This window comes from Trichogramma pretiosum, unplaced genomic scaffold, assembly GCF_000599845.2.
Source record: "Trichogramma pretiosum strain Unisexual culture from Peru unplaced genomic scaffold, Tpre_2.0 scaffold70, whole genome shotgun sequence".
Lineage (NCBI taxonomy): Eukaryota > Metazoa > Arthropoda > Insecta > Hymenoptera > Trichogrammatidae > Trichogramma > Trichogramma pretiosum.
In genome coordinates, this window is record NW_019641132.1 from 440726 (window position 1) to 463231 (window position 22506).

Here is a 22506-nt window from a genome sequence, read left to right on the forward strand (position 1 = left end):
TTTGGCGGGCTATGTGCGCCGTGCGCAAAGCAAACTACATGAACAAATCGCAATCGAATAATAGTTAATGAATAATGAAAATACGTCATTTTTATTACATGCAATTGATCGATATCGACATTAAAATTCTATGCTTCGGAATGATTAGTAGGTAAGAACATCGTTGAAATTGTTCGGGTCGCTGGTTTGGCAGATTCGATACCAGTCGGGATCGCGCTGGAGGCTCGAGGCGTTGCGACGATAAAACGACGACTGGATGACGGCGCGACGACCCCGATCCGATACCCGAGGCTTGGGGTAGTCTCGCAGGCGCCAGCCGTATTCCCAGCTCGAACAGTAGGGAAAGTAAAATTTCTCGTCGGGTTTTTCCTTGTATCTGCGAAAACGTGTATTCGGTAATTATCGAGGGTTTGCATCATTTCGGCAGCAATTGAGCCCTTTTACCTTTCTCTGAGGTAATTCTTTTTCGAGAGGAAACTCTGATCTTTGGGCCTGTAGAGAATATCGAGGATGGCCGGTTTTATCGGCAACATTTCACTAAAATCGTCCGCCTCCCCGGGCGGTCGCCAAGGGGGTAAAGGTCGCTGCTCTACCTGCATTTGAAACAAGCGTGTAGGATTCATGGGTGACAATCAATTGGAACAGTTCTAACGCATCGATCGCATACAGGTGGTCTGGATTCTTTTATCGGTTCGATTTTTTGTTTGGATTGCGACGGTAAGCGGTGCTTTTGAGATATTCCATCTTTGGCCAGGTTATCGTAGAGACGCTGCCGATTTTTTATGAACCAGAGGGTTTTCAGCTTTTCCGTTTTCTTGGCCATTTCGCGATGGAAGTTTTGACATCGAGTGTCGCACACGGCATTCCGAGATTTCGACATTATTGTACAATGTAATTTAGAAAAGATTTAACTTGGAATGTTACGCGTATTTACTTTCTCTGCTATACTCGAATAACCTTATATTTTTTATCATTTCCAATTCATTTGTTTCACAGGTTGATTTAGCTAATTTTCTTTCGAGTTCCGATTTTATGAAACACTCATTTTCTATACTGTGACTCGACTTTCAAAAGTTCAATGACAAGCAGATGTGTTCGATTTCATTGGTCGATCAATTTCTTACTCCATTTTCCAGACGACTGTAAGTCCGTTTTCATTGCGAGCAGCGAATGAATGAACTCGAGTAAATACAAATTCGGAGTGAGTCGCATTCGCAGCGCTGAATGCACCGTGCAGACCGCTTCAAAATTCGACCTTATAAAAGCACGTTTAACTTCGGCTAAAGGTAAATCACCCCATCTGTGCTTAATTGAGCAATATAAACAGTGGCGGCTTTGCATCATTCGAACATGAGATAAGGTGAAACTAGTGTTGTATTGTACGCGATCGCAGTGATCACTATCAGTTTACAACATTGAAAAATTAAATACATTATTCTAGAATTTTCTTTTGGGTGTAAAAATTGTAACATTCTGCTGCGATATGGAAATCGAAGCACCGTCAGGACCAAATGTCACTTTGTGCCAAATGTAAGTTTATAAAAAAATACCGTTACTGAGTGTTTTTAAAGTATAAGCAAACTACGTTTTTGCCTTGTATTCTAACCTTGCAGTTTAGTATACCGGAATAATCCTCTTTTTGTTAAAGATTATTTTCCGCTCGAAGTACATTTTGATTTCCACATGTTACATATAAAACTTGCATAAATACTCGAAATGTGTCGATTCAATCGTTTTTTTTTTTCATGTAGTTGTTACATACGTCTGGAAAAACGGTTGACAGCAGTAGACTATTCATATGACAATCTAACTGTGTGTTTATTTTTTATAGCTGTACAGAAAACCAAAGCCTCTATGTCTGTCCAAAATGCACAATCAATTATTGTTCACTAAAATGCTACCAATCTGAAGCTCATTTAGAATGCTCTGAGACATTTTACAAAAATTGTGTAGAAGAAGAATTACAATCTCAACAATGTGATGCAGAATTGAAACAGAAAACTGTAGATATGTTGCAAAGGATATACAATGAAGATTGTTCCTTAAATGACTTTTTGGAGGGAGAAGGTGATGAATCTGATTATGAAGCAGATCTTGACTCTGATGATGAAAATGTAAAAATCAAAATAATATTGATTTGTTTATTTTACTCTTTTACTCAATTCAAATGCATTTACAGCTACCATCACTTGAAAAACGTTTGGAAAATGTAAACTTAAACAATGCCGATGAACTGTGGTCTGCTTTGACCACTAGTGAAAAGCAAGAATTCGAGGCTTTAATTCACAGTGGAGAAGCATCAAAATTGTTGCCAGCATGGAATCCATGGTGGACCTACCACCATAAAAAGCCATTAGTTGAAGATTTGAGCAAAAAAGAGGTACCTCAATCTTATATTGGTAATTGTCCTTCAATTTTGGATGTTCCAGCATGGGAGTCAGTATCTGTAAGATGTCTACTTTTATTTAGAAATATGAAAATGATCTAAAATCATTCATGTATATTCTGTTTTTCATTTCAGAAAGCTTCACCTTTTTTGAGATTCAACATTATCAACACTCTATACGCTTATGCATTTGATGTTTTATACTTTAATGGTGAACATCACACAGCTCCATTGGATGCAATGTACATATTTTTACATACCTGTGAAACTATGAAGATAGACAGGGTATTTAAAAATTCTAGTTCTGCAGTTGAAAGTGTTTTACTTGCAATAACCAATGTAAGTTATATTTTTGATCTTCAACAATTTCAAAAAACTTATATAATTGTAAAAAAAATCTTTTTCTCTAGTGCGAAAGTTTTTCTGGTGACCAGGAAACAATCATGGGTACCAAAGCTGCAGGAGATGCTATTTTAAATGGACCTGATGCAGAAAATAAATCATTTTATTGTCTTTCTGCATTATCAGATCTCCATCAACTCATAAATGAAGCAAAGAAAGAATTAACAACAAAACTTCAAAAACCTTTGTCTGATGAGTTCAAAAATAAATTTCAAACTCATATAGATTTAGGGTCTTTTCAAATTACAAGGAAAAACTTATCTCTATATATGAAAAAAATTGAGTTTTATGTAGGATGGTTAAAGTGTAAAGGTCAGATGTATGACATTACTGAAGGAGACACAATTTAATTTATCTGCTTTTAAAATGTAAATAAAATGTGATATACTGTATGCATTTAAAGTATTCAGTTATGATTAGATTTTTTTTTTAAATAAAAATTTATTTTAGTTTAAATTATATTATTCATGAAGTTGACTTGCTCTGGTTCAAACATTTTTAAATAAAAACCATTGTATCATTATTTAATTGTCATTACTTGTACTTCTTGTACAATCATTCTTTTATTTACATCAAATATTACATTTCTTTCATCTATAACTTGCACTACCTTGCCTTCTTGCTTAATTGCTCTTATTATGATCGGTTACATTATGATGTCATAATTTTGAAGAGTACAGGCCTTAATATTATATATACATGCTACAGCTAGCTTAAGCAACATTTTATCAATTTTTTGATTTAAATTTATATATCTTGCACCTTTTTACTTTAACTCACACTGGATCAATGCTATAATTTGATCGAAGTTCATTATGACAAAATTATTAACTAACTTTTTGTTTTAAAATTTTTTAACTGTTTAATGAGTACATAAGTTTATTGAAACAGTATAAAATTAAACATATAAAAAGATGGTAACGTAACATTAAATCTATTTACTTGCATTAGAAATGGATATAGCAAACGTGTCTATAAGGAGTATCTTTAAAAATTGTTGGTTTTAATTAAATAAAATAAACGTGATAACATGTAATAGTGTTTCAAGTTGAATACACGGAAAAAACTTGATGAATTTAAAAACAATGGTTTTTTTTTCATTATTGAGAAATGTCCTGCATTAACTTTGCATGATTGAATGCAATCATCTTTGTTTTAAGTTGACGTTTTCGTTTTCATATGGCGTGAACAAAAGAGTACTCACATGATATTACTCCCTCTTAAAGTCAACATCATATGTATTTGACTCAGAATCACAGCCATGGGAAGCAATACAGTGGGACACAGAAAATATATTTTATTGTTCATCACGTTATTCAACTGGATGTTGAATAAATGTTAATGAAACGATGATAAAATGTTGGTAATAAAGAGTAGTTGTTAATTACATGCTGTTAAAAAAAATGTTGCATGTGAAGTTTCAACATACTCATTTCATTAAATAGCTTTAATAAATGTGTAATAAATTCAGCATGCCCAACCTTACTTCAAAATTTATGTGGTTTAACAATTTCAATGTCATCAACAAAGTTTAAAATAAGTTGTTTGGCGTAATGGTAATTAAGAAAGTGATGTTTGAATATGTACTTAACATGAAATCCTCTTCATTCATAAACGCGGTTATTTTGGTCACGTGAAAACTGACTTCAATACTATTTTATAGATTAAATTGATCATTAATATCAACAAGCTGATGTAATACATTGAAAAATTCGATCGATGCACTTCATATTTTATATTTTTAAATTCTCATTTCTTGTCATTTGAATAAAAAGCATTGACTCAAAAATTTTGTAGAAAAGAAGTTTAATATTGAATTGTCATTATATTAGGTATTGTTCATGATGTAAGAGAACATACAATTTCAACCAGTATCATTAGGTTGAAATTCTACTTCAAATTAATTCCTTTTTTTCGCCCTGTGTCGCCATTCTCAATTATACATATTATAATAGAAACGCACTATTTTCAACCTAATAATTATTTTGAAAAATATTTAACATATATCGCTATAAGAAAATACAATTAAAATTATATATATGCAATGATTTTTTCGTGAATTCATTCTCTTAACTATTACTGTATACAATAGCAAAAAAAATTAGTTTCACACGATTTATCATTATCAACGTCGCTAACAATGGAAAATTAAAATGAATAGTACCGAATAAAATGTACAAACGAGACTCAAATTATGTATAATAATTAATAAATATATTTATGAAGATATAAATATATTATATTTTATAAATATATTTATAATTATAGAAATTGTATTTTATCGCTTTAATAATTATACAATTATTTTAAAAATTTCCCTATTTTTCTGATTCAATTCTAAAAATCTTACACGTCTCCAAGATATTAACCATCCAGAGAAATTTCATGTTCTTTTTTTTTACACGAGATAAAATATTTCATTATAACAATCGTCCAAAAGATTCCTCTTTACTTATATTGATAACAAAAATGAAACGAGATCATTTTCATTAACACGTATCTCACTCACACATTCGTTTCAAACAATTTTTTGATGATATTCATTTTAAATACTGAGACAAGAATCAGCCAAAAATAGCAGCGCCTCCGAAAAATATATTTTGAACGTTTCTAAATTTCTTTTTCTACTTGCTCGCGCGTTTACAGTATAACATTGTTTGGCGAGAGACACATATATTTTACATTTTGAAAAAGCAAAGCTTTTTGTGCTAACAACTGTTTACGTGACGTAATACACTTGTGAGGGTATTATTCTCGCTTCAACGCGTTTATCGCTTTATTCTTATTTACACTCTGGTGTATTGGTCTTAGCTTCGTGTGACATCAAACAGCACTGGGGTCGTAGGTTTCGGATTGAACAGGAGACCTGCTCCCGCTTGAAAATTGTTACTTGGAACGCTCACCGTGCTATTACTACTACTATTGATATTACTATTACTAATGTTAATATTACTACTAATGTTACGTTGCTGGATCGTTAGATTGCACGGGCCATCTTCTATAATGCTGTCCATTTTGCTTGGTTCGTTTTGAACGTTTTGCAGCATGTATTTGAAAAATTCATACCTTAAAACAAATAAATAATACTTTAGTTGAAATGCATCGTAATTTTTGAGAATTTTTCTTTTGTGTATGTGTGCATCAAAGATATCATTGTTCCAAAATGTACGCTGAATTTTAAAGCGATAAATTGTAGCTGAAAGTTATAGCACAAGATAAGATGTATCAATTACGCGATAGTGAAAATTATCGCGATGATTTCATTTGAGCAAACGCGATTGTAGAAAGTAAACTGAAATTTTTGTCCCCTTTATCAATTAAAACGCAAAAATCAATTTTTTATTCAGAAATAACAACAAACCAGAATTAATAATACGATGCTGCTATATTTAGATACAAATCTAGAAAAAATACGAATATTTCATTCAATCTATATAACTCAAACTACTTACGTTGACCAACAAATGGCAGTAGCGGGCATTTGGTAAACAATCCGCGCACTGAGTCCACGGAAAAAACCAGCCATCCCCCAGTACCTGTAGACTAGTGCCATGGCGTCTCGCATACCCGTGGCTCTTACTTCCCCTGTTTGAGTATTGAGCAGTGTTTTACAAACATCCAAAGGCATTGATACAGTAGCTGCTATTGCTCCGGCCATACCACCTGAAAATGTATTCCATGTCATTCAAATTTCATAATTCTGTAACTATTTTTTTTTATTGGAAACAGACAATCAATTCTTAAAAATGTTATTGTGACGAAAAAAAAAATACCAATAATTGTTTCATGGTCAGTGACATCATTTTCGTACTAGATTGATACTAGCAACGATAACAGATGTATACACATACATGTTACACAAATTAATAAAGTATCATGTACCGGAAACAACATGCGCCGCTGGATTGTAGGTGCGCTGTGGATTCGTAATTGACTGAGCGAATTCGTAAGTAACAAAGTGAATGCTCTGGAAAGGCACATTCATGAGCAGTGTTGTTCGGTAACTTCGATAAAACGCTGCTAGACCCTCGGTCGCGTACACCTGCTTAACGCAGTTTATCACTGATCTGTAGGGCGAATTTGGCATTTGCATACGTTGTTTTACCACTGGAATGAAAAATAATAATAAAACCTATGAGACAAACTTTCCTTTTTGTATTCCAAAAATTTTAAAACTACTTTGAACTATTAAACACGCACATGCAATCGGAAATTAAATACGACAAATTATGACTCAGCAAAAATGACATGTTATAACTAGCTTGTAAACAAATTTATTTCTCTATAATATGACATCTATAACTATTATTGAATCATTTTTAGAATTTGGGTTTTACTTATTAGCAATAATAATTATAGTCAATATCAAAAATGATAAAATTCAAAAACAATTCTAATTGTAATGATTGCAATAATTCTTACCTTCAGCAGGATTCATCACGCCATCATGTAATACAGTGGATAGCGTTCCAGCAAATGCATAAATGAGATGACCACTAAGTAATTTTGTACTCGATATTCTGTCTTTTAAATATTCGTAACAAGAGAAGTAGAGAGCATGCGCTGGACCTGCACCAATAACCATAGCACTGATTCCTCGAAACGGCCTAAAAATACCCTCTTGCCGCATCATGTTGCCAATTTCTGTAATTATTCCTACACCTCCACCGGGTCCTGGAGTCATTATTTGTCTTCTCGTCTGTAAAAAATTTTAATTTGTTATCAAATATTACAAAAAAATTATTTTTCTCATTTTTTGAGACTGTAAAAATGATATAATTTTTTTAATTCATTTTTTTCTTATTTAAGGATAAATAAAAAAATTGAATTTAATTCTGTTGCATTCATCATACAGAGAATCTATAATTAATGTTTGGGTGAATGGTACTTAGCAGAAATTCATAAATAGAATCTGTTACAAGAATACTGAGTATTATGTAATCTCACAACAAGACACATGCTCTCCTTTAAAGAAAGGAAATAATCACAACATATTTAACAGTTTCCAATTTGAAGAATAGAACACAAGTAGAATTCTAAATTGTTTAAAAAATTGTATTTGCAATTATTTAATTCAAAGATCATCATGAGCAAAATTGAGTACTCCATTTTTTAAACATTTGGTCTTAAATGAAAATTTAAGCTTTATTTGAAAAGAAAAAAAATTTGAATAATTTTATGCATAAAAATAAGCTGTTACTTGACAAATACCAATTCAATAGTTAAAATACTTTCACGTGTTATATTCAACTATCATGCTTGCATAATGCATGTAATCACAGGTATAATCAAAATGACTTTGAAAATTAATTTGGAAGTATGACACAGATTTAAATTATGAATTGAATTGTGATACTAAAAGTTTGAATTTCTCCATTTTTAGGAATGATCATTTAAAGAACTGGGAAATCTTTTTAATTTATTCATGTGACTATTATATTCTCACTCATAATGAATTCGCGCAAACATAACCCTACATTCAGATGCGTTGAATGAAATAATGAAAAATATTGAATGCCTAGTTTTGACAACAACCATAAATTTTACATTAGGATTTATAGTGTTAAAAATTTTACTTAATGTGGTGAAAAGTTTTTAATTTTATAAATAGTTCAGCGCCTATCAGAATCTTATTAAATTCAATGCAAAGTGGCTAATATTCAATATTGTATCAAACTAATTGACATATTTTTTATTTTAATGGTAATCATGAAAAACTTTTGAATCATTTTCTATTACTTTTCAATGCCCTTTATCTAGACATTGTAAGTAAAATTACAATCATTTGATCAGTGCACTGATTTAGAAAATTTTCATGGATTAAATTATATTCAAGTGAATCAATTAGTATCGAAGTAGTGTTAAGCAGTTCCCAGCTTTTAAAAGTAGATCAACCAGGTACATACAATTTTTATTTATAACACTAAGACTGATGCTTGAAAAGCAAATGTGTCTCTTTGCTACGCGACGAGCAGGTTTAGCATTTGAGGCTACATAGTTTGGCCTCTGAGGAATTCTCTGGGTGATAGCTTTGAATTTGCAAACAATAAAATTACCTTGACACTGTCAACTGAATACATAACACAGTGCTCCATAATTCCAGCACAAGCTCCAGCCATCATGTGCACACCAACCGACTGGGTTGGCAGACTTTCGTAATCGTCGGCGTTCATTCTTTCGTCGTCTTCAGTTACTGGCACGTCAAAGTAATTTTAGACCTGAAACAGAGATTAATTAGTAATTGTGCATCAAAGTTTTTCAACTAAATCTATGCAATCGTAGGATTGAGAAGAATTTATTACGCCGAAGGCAAAAAAAGCACATGTCACGCACGAAATGCAGGAACGACCGGTTTATCTAACTTTCGTTGTCTTCGGAGTTGAAATGTGTGTACACATAGACGATGAGCGTTGGAGTATGATATTTAATGCTACTCACGAGACTCGTTCGTTCGAAGGCGCAAAAAAAATTACCTCAGGAAATACCGACAAACCACATGGTATAATAATGCTTAAATCGTTGGTTTTTAATCATTATTAAAGTATTGAGCAATTCGTCAAATTGCTTGCAAAACAGATAATAGCTGCCTCACGTTACGATGTAACCGCGAGTGCGGGAGAGAAAGAGAGAGAGAGAGAGACTGAGCGAGTGAGAGAAAGAGAGAAAAAGAGAGAGGGAGCGAGAGGAGCATACGAGATCGGGGCCGCGTGCAAAGAGTGCAAAGATGGAAAAAATAAGTTAAAAAATAGCAGAGACCAACCGGGTACAGTCGACCAAATAACTTCACCGACTACTGTCAATCATAGTTTTTGACGGAGACGATCACACGATCCTTTGAACGAATCAAAGTAAAAGGCACCGAACGGCTGCAGCGCGAAACGTTGCTGCTGCAAAGTGCCTTGGGCACTTTTTCACGAGGAACAGGCGAAAACTGCCAAAGCGTGCCGCGGCTCGAATAGCAGCCCAGCAGCAGCAATACGCGAAATCCCAAGTGGAGTTTGATCTGTGATGATACGGGCTGCAGAGGTTAGTTTGATTCGAGCAGCAGAGCAGCAGCAAATCACGCACGTCTCTCTCGTGCAGAAACGAAACGACGGGAATTCATGCCTCGGTCGAAATTCGCCGCTGCCGCATAACATGAATAATAAATCTCATCGTCGATAGCGAATGACTTGTGGAAGTAGAAAGCGAATCACGCGAAAAACGAGCAAAAAACGAACTCGGACATTCCTCGCGTAAAATCGAGCAAGGATCGCAAACTGGCGAAATCGCCTCTCGCGAGAGGGATATATTTACTCGGAGTCGGATTCGGACCAGGATATTTGCTCCTAATCCATTTAGATAAACATGCTAGCTTATTGATATACACACCACAGCACTATGGGTCGTCCGCACTCCAGCCCGCACGCGGTTCGGACTGCAAAGCACAGCAGCAGCAGCAGCAGCAGCGGCGGCGGCAGCAGTCTGCACTTTGCAATATAATATATATACACTGATATATACCTATATACTGGTACACATGCTATACATGTGTATTCGACGAAGTTGAGAGCGTAGTTGGTATATATCGCACACGAGACACGAGCGGTGTGCGGCGGCGGCGAGCTCCGCTCCGCGATAGTCACACTATACTATACGCGCACGGGGGGCTTGATACGGGCGCCAGGCAGAGCAGCGCGGACGAAACTGATTCGGCTTTGCGGAATCGCGCTACGGCTGCTGCTACTGCTGCACTTATACATATAGATACGCGCGTGCCTGTGTCTGCGTGTATATATAATAATAATCACGGAGTCGGAGCGCGGTGTGCGACACGATGATCGTAGCAGACTCGAGTCGAGAATTGCGCGCTGCGCTGCTGCAGTGCAAAGTGACGGGTGGATTGCGACGAGGCTTGCGATACATTGCCGAGCATAGCCGACGACGAGTTACGTTACCTTACGTTACGTTACATTGCGGCTTTACGATATCGGAGCTTCGTTACGCGTTCTGCTCGACTCGCGACTTCGTATCGACTCGTATATTACAGTACACCTTTGGCACTCGAAGCGGCCGTACGATCGCTGCTGGAGGTCCCTAAAGAACGACTCCAAAAGCGCAGCTTTCATTCGCAGTTAAAACATTTCTAATCACGCAGAAAGGAGTTGCTTCGGACTTCGCAATCCTCTATGCAGATTCGTCGTGGATTTCGGAGCAGTCGTCAAAAATTGGCGCTTTATTTCTGCGGACGGTCAATCTTATGACTCGTGAAGATCTCCAAAAGCACGAGCTAATGCTTAGCAGGCGATCAATTGCACATTTTCGACGTTCTGCTAACTGGACCTGCCAAAGCGATATATAGACGACGTAAAGCGCCTGGCACGCACGCCCGGCGAGGAGACCACGTGCTTGCTAAGGCCAAGCAGTAGCCATTCAGTCGGACTTGTCAGCCTATATACAGTGTACAATATATAGGTATCCCCATCGGACGACTCTGCTTATAGACAGCTCTAGCTCGTGCATAATAGCGTGGTAGCAGCACCTACTTACTATACTTACGTTTGACCAAGATACCTATCGCTATTACGCGTCTAGCCTGCAATCGATGCGAGCCGAGTAGTTTGTATGCGGTTGCATCGCAATTGTCATCGAGTATGTAAGCTCGCGTGGATCGCTGCTTAAATGTACACTGTCGCGGCGTCTTCGGCCCCCCGAGTCTGCGGCCGTCGTTACTCCAGCCGCGCAACTCCGAGCGATAACGCCGACGAAAAAATACACAAACAATTACTCGCTGATTTTTCGCGACGAGCGCCATATACGCATGCTCACCTTAATAGCGAACAATTACATAATCCAAGCGAATGAGTCTCTTGGTTTTTTTTTTGCCTTCGTCCACTTGGCAATTATGGTACTTCTCGTGATATTTTGGCTCGATTGCAATTACTTTTTTCCGCCAGCTGATTTGTACTGGAACGTTGCAAAAAAAAAAAAAAAAACGATCGATCGAAAAACATTCGGCCACTAGAAATTATCGCACCGCGAGCGTTGCAGTGCCTACTTGAATATGCATATTTGAAATAATTACGAGTGTAAGTAAGTCAACTCTTGATATATTAGCTTGAGATGCAATCCGCTTGGCACATAGAAAAAACCGCAATGTCACATTTTCAACGCCATGAAAGTTCAGAAATCCGCTCGATTAGAAAGTTTAAATTCTCACTCTATTCGTGTCAATCAAAATTTACTTTCTATATCGATCATTTTAAAATATAAAATTCAAAATTGGACATCGAAAAAAGGCACAAAATTAATGTATAAGGGCTTAGCTCGTGGCATAGCGCGCAGTTTACGCAATAATTGATAATTTACAGCGTCGATCGCTTGCCTTGCCCGCGTCGACGTTTTAAAATATATATATCGTCTCACCCACTTAATGGAGGCTCACGTATTTGTCTATCTCGCGAGATAGTGGAGACGCGATGCGAGATGCAGATAAGGACATTTTTTTTCTCTATGAAATTGCTCACGTATGTGTGTACAGCCAGCGACGTGCCGATATAGCGCTCGATTTATATCGTCACATGTTTATGCAGTCGCATCGTTTGTTTATTTACGTATACGCTGATGCAGAGATCGCGTCGCGATGAGGAAAATCGAATGAAAAATCGAAGGTGAAAGCCAATCGCGGCTGGGAAAATGCGCTCGTTTTTTTATTAGCTCGTACGAATCGTATGCTCAATTTCAGCCGGATGCCCACGACCGGACGTATGCATCTATACATTTTCTATGATTTTGAACTCTATTTGGTCGGTGTTACGCAATCGGTCGGTGCCAGTGGCAACACCAACGCTTAAATAACTGAAAGTCGATTTTTTAGCGATCGATACTCGCCGATGCGCCGCGCTCTGCATTATTATCCTTTACACGCCAACTGGTTCTACGAGAGTTTCAAGTATCAAGGTTGTTCTTCGTAACGACCAAATGACGTAGCATTCAATGTTTCCTTCTCAATAAAATACCAACGATTTTACATTATTTTTATAGTACTTTTTATTAAACGCTTAAATTAATAGGTACAATAAATTATTGCTACGATTTTAGATTAGTATTACCGAAAAAATCTGACTCAGTTTCGTAAAATTACATATAATAATTATACAAATGTGTGTATTCGATTAAAAAGATCTTTAACAATAAATTTATTTTACGGAAAATTTAACTATCTAAGATGAATACATTCCTGCAGGCACTGCTATATGTAACAAATTTTCCTATCATGTTTTCTTTATAGAGTATCTCGTGCGTAATTGATTTTTCATAAGCACGTATTTTTTCTATGTACAACTACAATTAAAAATGAATTTTACTCTTGGTAAATACAATGAGTTCACATGTATGCAGGCAAAGAGTATTTTGCTGGCAATCAAGTAAAATTTGTCAATTGTGAGAGATATGTTATTGCGATTCAGTGCTTATTACGAATTAAGTAATTTTGGTTTTATTCAAAATTCATACTATTTTTATGGAATACAAAAATACTTTCTACTTTTGACGTGAAAGTATTTTTAAACATTAACAATTTTTTTAACCAAATAAAATTGACTGACTGGTTGCAATTTGCTTAATTAAAGCGTTCCAAAAACTATATTTAAAAATATAGAATACTATTTTTCAAATCAATTTGAAGTGTTTTTGATTTTTTCTAAATTTGCACGAACATCACCATGTTCAATTTATCACAAATTCGCGAATTTTTGTACTTATTTATCTCATATTTACATCCAGAATATTTATCATAGTTAAATTTCAAAGTGATGTTAGCAATTTTTGCAGATATGATTTATAAAAATAATTTATAGATAAGAACATTGTACACTAAACCTAATGACAACATTTTTGCGCTTATTAAATTGTACTGTAAGGACATGTTGTTAAAAACAATTAAAGCAACTTTCAACACTTTCAACAAAACTTAAAATATCAAACGAAAATAACAAATAATGCTCAGTTACTTGATTACAAAAACTATGAAGAAAATGTCCAAGCAAAGATTATCAGAGTGACAGATGAAGTGCGAGAATAAAAAGCAATCAGACGAACGATTAATTCATTCACTAATCTATATGATCTCTCAACTTAAACAGAATATCCATCAGACATACACACAATAAAAGTTAAAAGCACATAAATCTTCTGTACAGAGAATAAAATGTTTAACAGTTCATCAATACTCATTCTATTATAAAATTGAATAAGTAATAAAATATATTCTCATGCTTTCTACCTCTTAATCATATGTAAAGAACATCGTCTACATACTTTTTTTAATAGTAAAGTTTGCTCTGATCAAAATCTGCAAATTGAGCTTCGTTATAAAAGTGCATTTATCTTTCAACTTATTAGAGAATTACCTATATGATTTTGGCACTATAAATGCATCACCTTGAACCAACTATTTTAATTCAACACCTGCTTTTATCCACAGATGTTTTGTTTAAAGACATCTTAAGTAAATAATATGTCGCAAAATATAATTTTTTTATAGTCTATATAAATTAACGTTATTGAATAAGCCCAGCAAAATACATCATTTGCGAGCGAGACGAGCACGAGTCGCCGGGTCTAGAAGACAATCGCTTAGAACAATGCGAGGTTCGCGTTGTTGCTGGCTCGGCGATTCTGGTGATGACAATACCGTTGTCGGCAATGTCGGCTGGACCCGGTACCGAAGTCGGGAGCGCCGAAAGGCGCGTGGCTATGCCGGTTGGAAACGTCTCTGTCTGCGCGTAGATGACGTTATTAGAGGCCTGGGCTTGTATAAGTCGTCGCTCGAGTAGCGCTGCCTACTGCGATTACGCCTATTATTTTAGTAGTAAAATACCATTTAGTTCATTGTTAAAGTGGTTTTATTAATTATTTGATATCGTATGGAAAAATCATTACCCTTTCTCTTCTCTAGTGAGACCAAGGTCACTGGTAACTGAAGCGTCGCTGACTGGACTGAGAGGCATAAGGAAATCTTCCATGCTAGATGTGCCAGGCTGTGGTTGCATTGGTTGATGAACTTGTTGCTGACCACTAGTACTGGGAGAATTATGTATTTTCTTAGCCCTGCCGGCTTTCTTCTTTTTTTTACACATAATTTCCGATTCTGCTAGAGGATTTTCTAATACTGCTTCGGCAGAAGTACTATTACTTGAAGATATTTCAGATGTTGAATCTGTAGAAAATTTAAAAGCAGGGGATGGAGTGTCTGATTCTCTTCCAGGAGAAATAGCTTCTGATTGACTGTCTAGAACTTCAGAAGATCTGAGTTCAACCGGAGGATCTGGACTTGAGCACTGGTTTGCTTCAAAATTTCTTAAAAAGCACAAGAAATTTTGATAATGTGTGGTATCATTCTCCAGATAATAGCAATCTTCCTCAATCGGTGAAACAGCTCTACGTTTCAAAGAGGGTTTAATACTTTCTTGATCCATATCTTCATTATTTGATGTATCAATTGAAGTTGATTCAGAATCTTTTTTGTTTAAATCAGTATCAATTGAACTTACTGCTGAATTGCTATCTTCAGACTCATATTTGATAATTGATTCTAATCTTTTGCTGGATTGGATCAAAATATTATCTTCAGATAAGTCTATTTTTTCATCTATTGTTTCAATTGGTTTTTGAACAAAAACAATATTTTTTTGAATAGTCTCATTATTCATATCAGTAACTTCATCTGCCACATTGTTTGAACAATCTGATGCAGGTGATTTTTGAGCACCAGTGTCAATTAGAAATTGATCTCTTGATTCGGAGTTTCTTAATTCTTGTTCTTTAATTTCTTGATCATTTTCTTTTTCAGAATCTTCATCTATGATTAATTTCCCTTCATCGATATTATCACCTGTACTATCCATGCTTTCAGAGTCTTTTTCATTGAACACATCATTACTATCTACAGATTCATCAATTTTTTCTATACTGTCATTGACCTCAACTTTGGAGTTTTCAGATGAACTTTTACTATCCTGTACTTCTGTTTCTTCAATTTTGTCAGTATCTGTTGTGATATTGGATGATTCTTCGTGATTTAGTAAAAGAACATTATCTTTTATTACTTCAAGTTCTTGAGGCGCCTCAATACTTTTTACTTCTGATAGGTTATTGCAATGTTTATATTCTTGCGAATTATCATTTTTATTTTCTTCAGTGTTGGTGTCAACTAAGTTTTCACCAACATCAAAAGCCTCACTGATATTTTCATCATTTTTAATATCTGTTTCATTATTTGAGAAACTTGCCTCCAACTTCTTTTTATCTTCTTTTATGCTTCTTTCTGCTTCATCTACATCCATTTGAATATGTTCAATATTTTCTTCAATATTCTCAGTTAATAATAAATTTCCAGAAGATTGAGTAGTATCAAGAAGACTTTCAGATGGAATTACTGAATCATCAGTAAGGGTTTCTAGAAGAGATTCTGAATCAGTAACAATTTTAGGATCATCAACAAGTGTAGAATTACTTATGCTGTCTTCTGTTGATTCATTAATCGGACTTTTACTTGTAACATGGTCAGCCATCATTTCCCTTAAAGAATCTCTTATGGATTGTTCCATTTCTGATAATTTTGTTTGGGCTGATTGAGTAAATTGTTCAGTATCAAGAATTATTTTCTTTGTCTCTTCAATTGATAAAATAGGATTTGGTTCAGGGTAAGGACCATCATAGTCTTCATCTTCATATTCAACAATTTGTACTCGTTCATCATCTGGAACGCATTCAACATCCATGTCACTTTTGAAAATATCATTTTTCTTTTTCACGACTTTTGTATCGTCTATTTTTGGTTTTTTAGGAGCTGATGTGCATGGAGTAGAGTCTGAATTAGGAAGTGGTCTTTTCTTCAAAGGTAATGATATTTCTGAGGAACCAGGATCCACTCGCTTAAGTTGATGTTCCTGATGAGAGTTTTTAAATTTTGCAGGTAAATCAATCACATTGTTAGAGCTTTCTCCGCTTAAATGGCTACTTCTACTGCTTCCTTTGGAAGTTTGTCCAACTTTTGAGAGGTTTGATTCATGTGAACTTTTATCAGAATTTTTACTGTGAAAATCATTAGATCCTTCTCTGTCTATTGAGCGATGCTCATGAGAATTTCTTTTGTGACTGGCGTGATCATCCTTAGATTTTTTCTCTGTGGTGCGTTTTTTATCTCTCGATCTATCACTACTTCTACTTTCATATTTTGAATCTCTCCTGCTGCTACTTGATTTAGAATCATTTTTACTGGTAACACTTTTTTTTTCTTCATATTTGGTGTTACTATACTTATCTCGAGAATCTGATTGACTTGAATGTCTGCGATCACTTGAACTTTTAGATGAAGATTTTTTACTATCATCTTTATTTGAATTTTCTTTTTTATCCTTGGTTTCCTTAGAGTCCTTACTGCTTCTTCCAAATTTTTCTTTTTCTGTTAATTCTTTTTTCTCACGTAGTTCTCGTATTTTTTCCTTGTACAGATCTTTCAAATCCTTAACATCTTTTGACGATTCTGAATCTTTTGTTTTACTATCTTTATATTTGACACTGTCTTGAGATTCACTTTTCTCCGATTCGTTCTGATCTCTACTTTTACTCCTAGAATGTTTACTATATTTACTGCTATACTGTTTTTTAGAATCTTTATCCTTGTCTCTACTACTATGACTTCCATATTTGTCTTTTGAGCTTTTTGTTCTAGAATCATACTTATCTTTACTGTTTTTGAAATCAGTAGCATCTTGAGAATTTTCTTTTGATAAATTACTACTCATATTTTTCTTTGCAACTTCAAACTCAAATGAATCTTTAGTAGAGTCATTCTCTCTTACGGCCTTAAAATTATCTTTGGAACTTTTTATATCATCTTTTGATTCTGACAGGGAGTTGGAAGCTTGATTGGAAGAGCCAATATCAGTCACAATAGATAAATGTGAATTTGAAGAAACTTTACTAAATTGAGAATCTTGATTACTACCATCAAAATTATCACGAGCAGTATTAACCAAATAGTCTGGACTTCGTGAAGTTGGACTCGTTAACTCAGAAATTCCAGACATTGGAGAATCATTTGACATATTAGATTCTGCTGCATGTATAGCTTCAATTGGTTCAAACATTGGACTTTCTTCTTCATCTTCTTCAGTTTTATTAGCATCATCAGATTTTATCGAGGTATTTAACTCAACTTTTTCTGACACGCTCTCTTCAACTTCCATGCTTTCTTGATTTTCAAGAGTAATAGTTTCTTCCTTTACTTCAGGTACTATCGACGAGGAAAGAATTGGTTTTTCTTCAGATACATTGGACGATGGTTTTTCCATTTCTTCTGTGATGGTTTCTTTTATTTCCATATCATCATCATCTTCTTTTTTAATATCCATCACAAGATTTTTTTCACTCTCCTTTTCAGAGTCTGATTCTGAAATTGGATCTAAATCTTTTGGTAACAAGTCTGTCAAGTCGCAAGATCCATTTTTTTGAGGTTTGGGTCTTTCAATTCCCATGTATTTATAAACGACATCTTCAATATGAGGCATGAAGTTTGAATATATCTTTGGATTAACTACTTGATCAACTATTCTCTCAATACCTACATCTAGGTATGGCGCATCACGTATATGTTTTCTTAATGTTTCCCTCAACTGATTTTTATTTAAATCAGCCCTCCAAGTTTGCTTGCTCAAAAATGAAGTAACTGAGCTCTCTACTCTTGTCCTCAAATTTTGGTATGCAGGCTGCAAAATAAGGTTGTTTTTAATACATGGATATATTCAATAAAACAAATGAATATTTATATTCATCTATTTTTAAGTAAGGGTTATGTCTTAGGAATCTATATTAAAATGAACAAAAATTGAAATCATTTATTATTTGTTTCAAGTTTTACTGGTTAGGTAAAAACTCAAACAATAGAATAATAATTATAATTGTGTTATATAGCAATCCCAAACATTTCTCTTTGAAACAAACTCGAATGATGAATATTGAAAAACAATTTATTTAAAAAAAAAAATAGAATCCACTACTGATATAAATTCATTTGTTGGATTTCAAGCTTTTTAATTTTTTAAGTATACTCTCATAATCTTTATAACTTATTAAAACAAATTTACAACCTACATATAGCTATTTTAAGGATATTGCATAGTAAATTAGCTTCCTTTTTTCACAAGAAACCACTAATATTTTCTTAATTCTTTAATTTATAATGACTGCATCTTTTACCTTGAAAGACCATGTGTTTTTTATTAACAAGCATAAATCCTCAAAAAAAAAAGAGATGAATGTCTAGTATCAGATGAAACACTAACAGCTAATGAGCCAGGAAAAAAAAAGCTATCGCTATGACAAAGAAGTAAATAAATTCATGCAACTAGATAGATCATGATTGATTTCACAAATTTCAATCAGTCAAATTATGATTTGAAATAAAACTTGAAAAATTAATAGAACGATGAAATGCAGGAGAAAACTTGAATTAAAAGTTTGAAATTAGATTAGATAATTTAATGGTTCATGATAATCACCTTGGTATCGACGTCGGCCAAACATTCCTTTCTAAACTGGTCAAAAATGCCTTGAGATTTGACTTCACCAACTATATGGTCAATTAAGCGTTGATCGCCAGGGATCATTGAATTATTTATATCCATTTCCATGATTTTTTCCCGAGTGTCTTTTGACGTTTAGTCAGCTTTCGAGTCCAAAATAGCGTTGCCTCTTTTACAGATACGATATATGGTATAAATAATGCACTTATGTAGCGTGTGTAGCAGATGCGCGCGCCATCATCCGTTCAGTGTTACTGATGAACACTGAATGGCCATGAGGTCGAGCTGAGCGCATTTAGCTAAGGTAGCGCTGTATAGAGTACGTCATTGCAGACAGAAGTGACGGTACTTTTCTCGCTTCAAAGACTTTGCCTGGAATCAAGTAAATAATATCGTGAAATGTCGTGACAGTAAAGAATAAAGCTCCAAAAAAGCCAAGTTAGTAATTGACTCTTTGATTCAAAATTATTAAAATTTCTACACTTGTTTTTCTTGGACTTGAGTATAATCGAGAAAATAAAATTTGAGCACAATGTCACAATTAAAACTTGAACTTTAATACGTACATTATCTTATCTTCATGAAAAAAATTATACCTAGGGTATTATGTTTATTGTTCGCGTCTACTGATTCGTGCATTTTTATAGTATTCCGCATTATGCTAAACGTTTCAACTGTATCAAAAATCATAGTAACCGTAATGAAAATAAGTTCTATGCATTTTTTAACTGTACGGTCATTAGTTTGTCTTTACAATTTGAATTTGTCACCTATGCCTTTTTGTATTTAAAATTAATGAAATATTAAAAATTTTATTTTAAATGACCCTTTGATTGAACATTATTTATTATTTTAGATGGACCTGAAAATTTTCAGGAGCCAGAAACATGCCAAAAAACACAACCTGGAAACTGTAGGACAATTAAAAAGAGTATTAACGCGAAGCTGAAAAAAAAATAATTCAAACTTTGACTTATATATGTCAGAAATAATTATTTTATAATAACAAGTCGTAGGAGTTTTTGTCTACCGTATAGACACTGTAAAAAGAGCCGTATTTTCGTTGAAATAATTATCATGACAAAGTGTCGGTAGATCCAGATTGATCAAACGTCAATTTCACGAACACACGTGAAAAAGAAAATGAAAGTGCAAATGACTGTCTGTCGTGAGCACGCATGGATGAATACGCATATATACACGTTCTTTACAGCATCAGTAATAATCAGCATATACGGCCGTGCGCGTCCGTGACGTTTTCGGCAATGAATTAAGCAGTACAATGAAATTGTAAAGCATAAGTGGCAGACAGTCAGTGTTGCTAAGATGGCGAGCACGGTCGAGCCCGAGTCTGCTGCGGCTGGCGAGGAATGTGATTTGTCGAAAAAGCCCGATAGAATACTCATTTTCAGTGGCAAAAGAAAATCCGGAAAAGACTTTATCACCGATGAATTGTTCAAAAGGTATTTAAATTTAGCGATTTTTTATGAGCATGAAAAACTTTATATTCGCTTAACAAATATGTGCAATTTCAAAAATTTCTCTGAATTGAAAAGCGGGAAAAATTGACGTTTGAGATATATTGAAAGCAAGGATTTAAAAATACCCTGAATCGCCTAGTAGACTTTGAAAAACTAATATATAATACAAGTGCATGAATTTAACATATGTAGAAAGGAGTCAGTGTAAATTCTACATCCGGAATAACGGGAAAAAAAAGTGAAACGGAGCAGCACGAAGTCTGCATATTTGAAATTCCAGAATTGCGCGCAGTGTTCCGATGCAACATTTACAGTCGATAAAAAAAGTTTTTTATTTTTTTTATCTTTCAATTGAAATTAGCTTATCTGGCAATTCTTTAATTAACATTATGTTTACAACAGACTCGGCGACGACAAAAGCGTCATTATAAAACTTTCTGGACCGATAAAAACACATTGGGCAAAAGTAAAGAATCTCGATGCTGATCAGTTATTTGGTGATGGAAAGTACAAAGAAATTTATCGATTGGAGATGGCCAAATGGGGTGAACATATGAGAAATAAAGATTACGGATACTTTTGCCGTGCTGCTATACAAATGTATAATGGTAAAATTTCAAATTTTACGCACTGGAGAGGTGAATTATTTTCAATGAGATGATATGATGTTTTTAGCTAGCAACAAATCGATCTGGATCGTAAGTGATGCAAGAAGAAAATCAGATTTAAAGTGGTTCCGAGAGTACTGCCACAGCGCTTGCAGGACAATCCGAGTATCCTGCAGCGACGAAACCAGAGCCCAACGCGGATATGTTTTTACACGTGGTAGGTACTCATGATTACTTAAAAAATGTGCACTTACTGATTAAAATTTCAATCTCAGGAATCGATGATGCGGAAACCGAATGCGACCTTGACGACGTTTTGGATTGGGATTTAGAAGTTAAGAACGATAATCTGAATATTGAATATATTATAAAAAAAATTGAAGATATTTTAAAATGATCGTTGCAATTGGAGTTTGTAAATATATAAATAATTTTACATACATTGTACATATAAAATGATGTCGTATGTAGTATTTTAGTTAGGTTTTCGATTCATTAAAAAATGTTCCCCATACAGATGGGGGATGCCTTTTGAAACTTAGGTTTTTATTAAATATTTTAGAGTATTTTTAAATGTTAATAACAAAGAATAATTTTCGAAAAAATTGTTTATCAATAAAAAATCGTTTTATATTATTATATAATCATTCATTAATTTATTTTTTCATAGTAGTATAGTTGCATGTAATTACCAGCTGCAGTATTAAGTTCGAAGTTCACAAATTGTAAATGTAAGTTTTTGAGGTGTAGTGAGTGGTTTGAATAACTCCAATTCTGAACAGATTCATTTTACATTACAAAGGTACAAAATGATTACGCTATTAAAATTACCGATTTCATTGGCATGAATGAAGAAATGGTTACGCTTAAAAATTTTAATTTTAAATGAGTATACGTCGCGTTTTTAAATTATATTTTTAAATGTTTCGTAATACTTATATGTTACGATGCTCCTTGCGAAAAGTCAAAAATGTAATTTATATTACGAAAAACGGAATTTTTCATATTTTATGAAGACGACTAGAATGTTTCAGCGAACCTATAGGATAAGAATTAGGACA

At 34.2% G+C, this 22506-nt stretch overlaps 5 protein-coding genes across 11 annotated transcripts; 2 read left to right on the plus strand and 3 right to left on the minus strand.

Annotated features, from left to right (window-relative positions):
• Nucleotides 1-144: 144 nt before the first annotated feature.
• Nucleotides 145-880, minus strand: LOC106658382. The gene is made up of 3 exons (XM_014380293.1): nucleotides 653-880; nucleotides 445-593; nucleotides 145-376 (listed from the first exon to the last, which is right to left on the minus strand). The coding sequence occupies exons 1-3, from the start codon at nucleotides 878-880 to the stop codon at nucleotides 145-147; spliced, it is 609 nt and encodes a 202-aa protein (XP_014235779.1).
• A 181-nt stretch (nucleotides 881-1061) lies between these two features.
• Nucleotides 1062-3193, plus strand: LOC106658375 (zinc finger HIT domain-containing protein 2). 2 transcript variants are annotated; one of them, XM_014380287.2, is made up of 6 exons: nucleotides 1062-1360; nucleotides 1442-1530; nucleotides 1832-2114; nucleotides 2180-2446; nucleotides 2522-2725; nucleotides 2797-3193. In XM_014380287.2, the coding sequence occupies exons 2-6, from the start codon at nucleotides 1484-1486 to the stop codon at nucleotides 3136-3138; spliced, it is 1143 nt and encodes a 380-aa protein (XP_014235773.1). In that variant the 5' UTR covers nucleotides 1062-1360; nucleotides 1442-1483; the 3' UTR covers nucleotides 3139-3193. The 2 variants fall into 2 exon arrangements, with proteins under 2 accessions (XP_014235773.1, XP_023313853.1); XM_023458085.1 differs by lacking the exon at nucleotides 1062-1360 and having other exon boundaries at nucleotides 1367-1530.
• A 1720-nt stretch (nucleotides 3194-4913) lies between these two features.
• LOC106658332 (mitoferrin-1-like) lies at nucleotides 4914-10483 on the minus strand. 5 transcript variants are annotated; one of them, XM_014380229.2, is made up of 6 exons: nucleotides 10292-10483; nucleotides 8845-9006; nucleotides 7211-7487; nucleotides 6671-6895; nucleotides 6241-6451; nucleotides 5596-5854 (listed from the first exon to the last, which is right to left on the minus strand). In XM_014380229.2, exons 2-6 carry the CDS (start codon nucleotides 8959-8961, stop codon nucleotides 5596-5598), a joined length of 1089 nt encoding a protein of 362 aa, XP_014235715.1. In that variant the 5' UTR covers nucleotides 8962-9006; nucleotides 10292-10483. The 5 variants fall into 5 exon arrangements, with proteins under 5 accessions (XP_014235718.1, XP_014235715.1, XP_014235714.1 ...); XM_014380228.2 differs by having other exon boundaries at nucleotides 10160-10483; XM_014380230.1 differs by lacking the exon at nucleotides 10292-10483 and adding an exon at nucleotides 9549-10053.
• Nucleotides 10484-12799: 2316 nt separating this feature from the next.
• LOC106658455 (biorientation of chromosomes in cell division protein 1-like 1) lies at nucleotides 12800-19594 on the minus strand. The gene is made up of 3 exons (XM_014380448.2): nucleotides 19333-19594; nucleotides 14711-18540; nucleotides 12800-14625 (listed from the first exon to the last, which is right to left on the minus strand). Exons 1-3 carry the CDS (start codon nucleotides 19462-19464, stop codon nucleotides 14523-14525), a joined length of 4065 nt encoding a protein of 1354 aa, XP_014235934.1. The 5' UTR covers nucleotides 19465-19594; the 3' UTR covers nucleotides 12800-14522.
• A 109-nt stretch (nucleotides 19595-19703) lies between these two features.
• LOC106658376 (phosphomevalonate kinase) lies at nucleotides 19704-21965 on the plus strand. Of its 2 annotated transcripts, XM_023458075.1 has the most exons (5): nucleotides 19704-19794; nucleotides 20213-20819; nucleotides 21240-21445; nucleotides 21513-21662; nucleotides 21721-21965. In XM_023458075.1, exons 2-5 carry the CDS (start codon nucleotides 20683-20685, stop codon nucleotides 21840-21842), a joined length of 615 nt encoding a protein of 204 aa, XP_023313843.1. In that variant the 5' UTR covers nucleotides 19704-19794; nucleotides 20213-20682; the 3' UTR covers nucleotides 21843-21965. The 2 variants fall into 2 exon arrangements, with proteins under 2 accessions (XP_023313843.1, XP_014235774.1); XM_014380288.2 differs by lacking the exon at nucleotides 19704-19794 and having other exon boundaries at nucleotides 20044-20819.
• Nucleotides 21966-22506: the final 541 nt, after the last annotated feature.

Coding starts and splice junctions, on each gene's coding strand:
- LOC106658382 (XM_014380293.1), bottom strand. CDS start 880: ATGTCGAAATCTCGGAATGCCGTGTGCGACACTCGATGTCAAAACTTC. Junction 594..652: donor CACCTGTATGCGATCGATGC/GTTAGAACTGTT, acceptor TTTCAAATGCAG/GTAGAGCAGCGACCTTTACC. Junction 377..444: donor AAGAATTACCTCAGAGAAAG/GTAAAAGGGCTC, acceptor ACGTTTTCGCAG/ATACAAGGAAAAACCCGACG.
- LOC106658375 (XM_014380287.2), top strand. CDS start 1,484: ATGGAAATCGAAGCACCGTCAGGACCAAATGTCACTTTGTGCCAAAT. Junction 2,447..2,521: donor CAGCATGGGAGTCAGTATCT/GTAAGATGTCTA, acceptor TTTTCATTTCAG/AAAGCTTCACCTTTTTTGAG. Junction 2,726..2,796: donor TTTTACTTGCAATAACCAAT/GTAAGTTATATT, acceptor CTTTTTCTCTAG/TGCGAAAGTTTTTCTGGTGA.
- LOC106658332 (XM_014380232.2), bottom strand. CDS start 8,961: ATGAACGCCGACGATTACGAAAGTCTGCCAACCCAGTCGGTTGGTGTG. Junction 6,452..6,670: donor AGCGGCGCATGTTGTTTCCG/GTACATGATACT, acceptor ATACATTTTCAG/GTGGTATGGCCGGAGCAATA. Junction 5,855..6,240: donor ACTGCCATTTGTTGGTCAAC/GTAAGTAGTTTG, acceptor ATTTGTTTTAAG/GTATGAATTTTTCAAATACA.
- LOC106658455 (XM_014380448.2), bottom strand. CDS start 19,464: ATGGAAATGGATATAAATAATTCAATGATCCCTGGCGATCAACGCTTA. Junction 18,541..19,332: donor TGGCCGACGTCGATACCAAG/GTGATTATCATG, acceptor CTTATTTTGCAG/CCTGCATACCAAAATTTGAG. Junction 14,626..14,710: donor CTCACTAGAGAAGAGAAAGG/GTAATGATTTTT, acceptor CTAAAATAATAG/GCGTAATCGCAGTAGGCAGC.
- LOC106658376 (XM_023458075.1), top strand. CDS start 20,683: ATGGCGAGCACGGTCGAGCCCGAGTCTGCTGCGGCTGGCGAGGAATGT. Junction 20,820..21,239: donor ACCGATGAATTGTTCAAAAG/GTATTTAAATTT, acceptor TGTTTACAACAG/ACTCGGCGACGACAAAAGCG. Junction 21,446..21,512: donor TGCTATACAAATGTATAATG/GTAAAATTTCAA, acceptor TGATGTTTTTAG/CTAGCAACAAATCGATCTGG.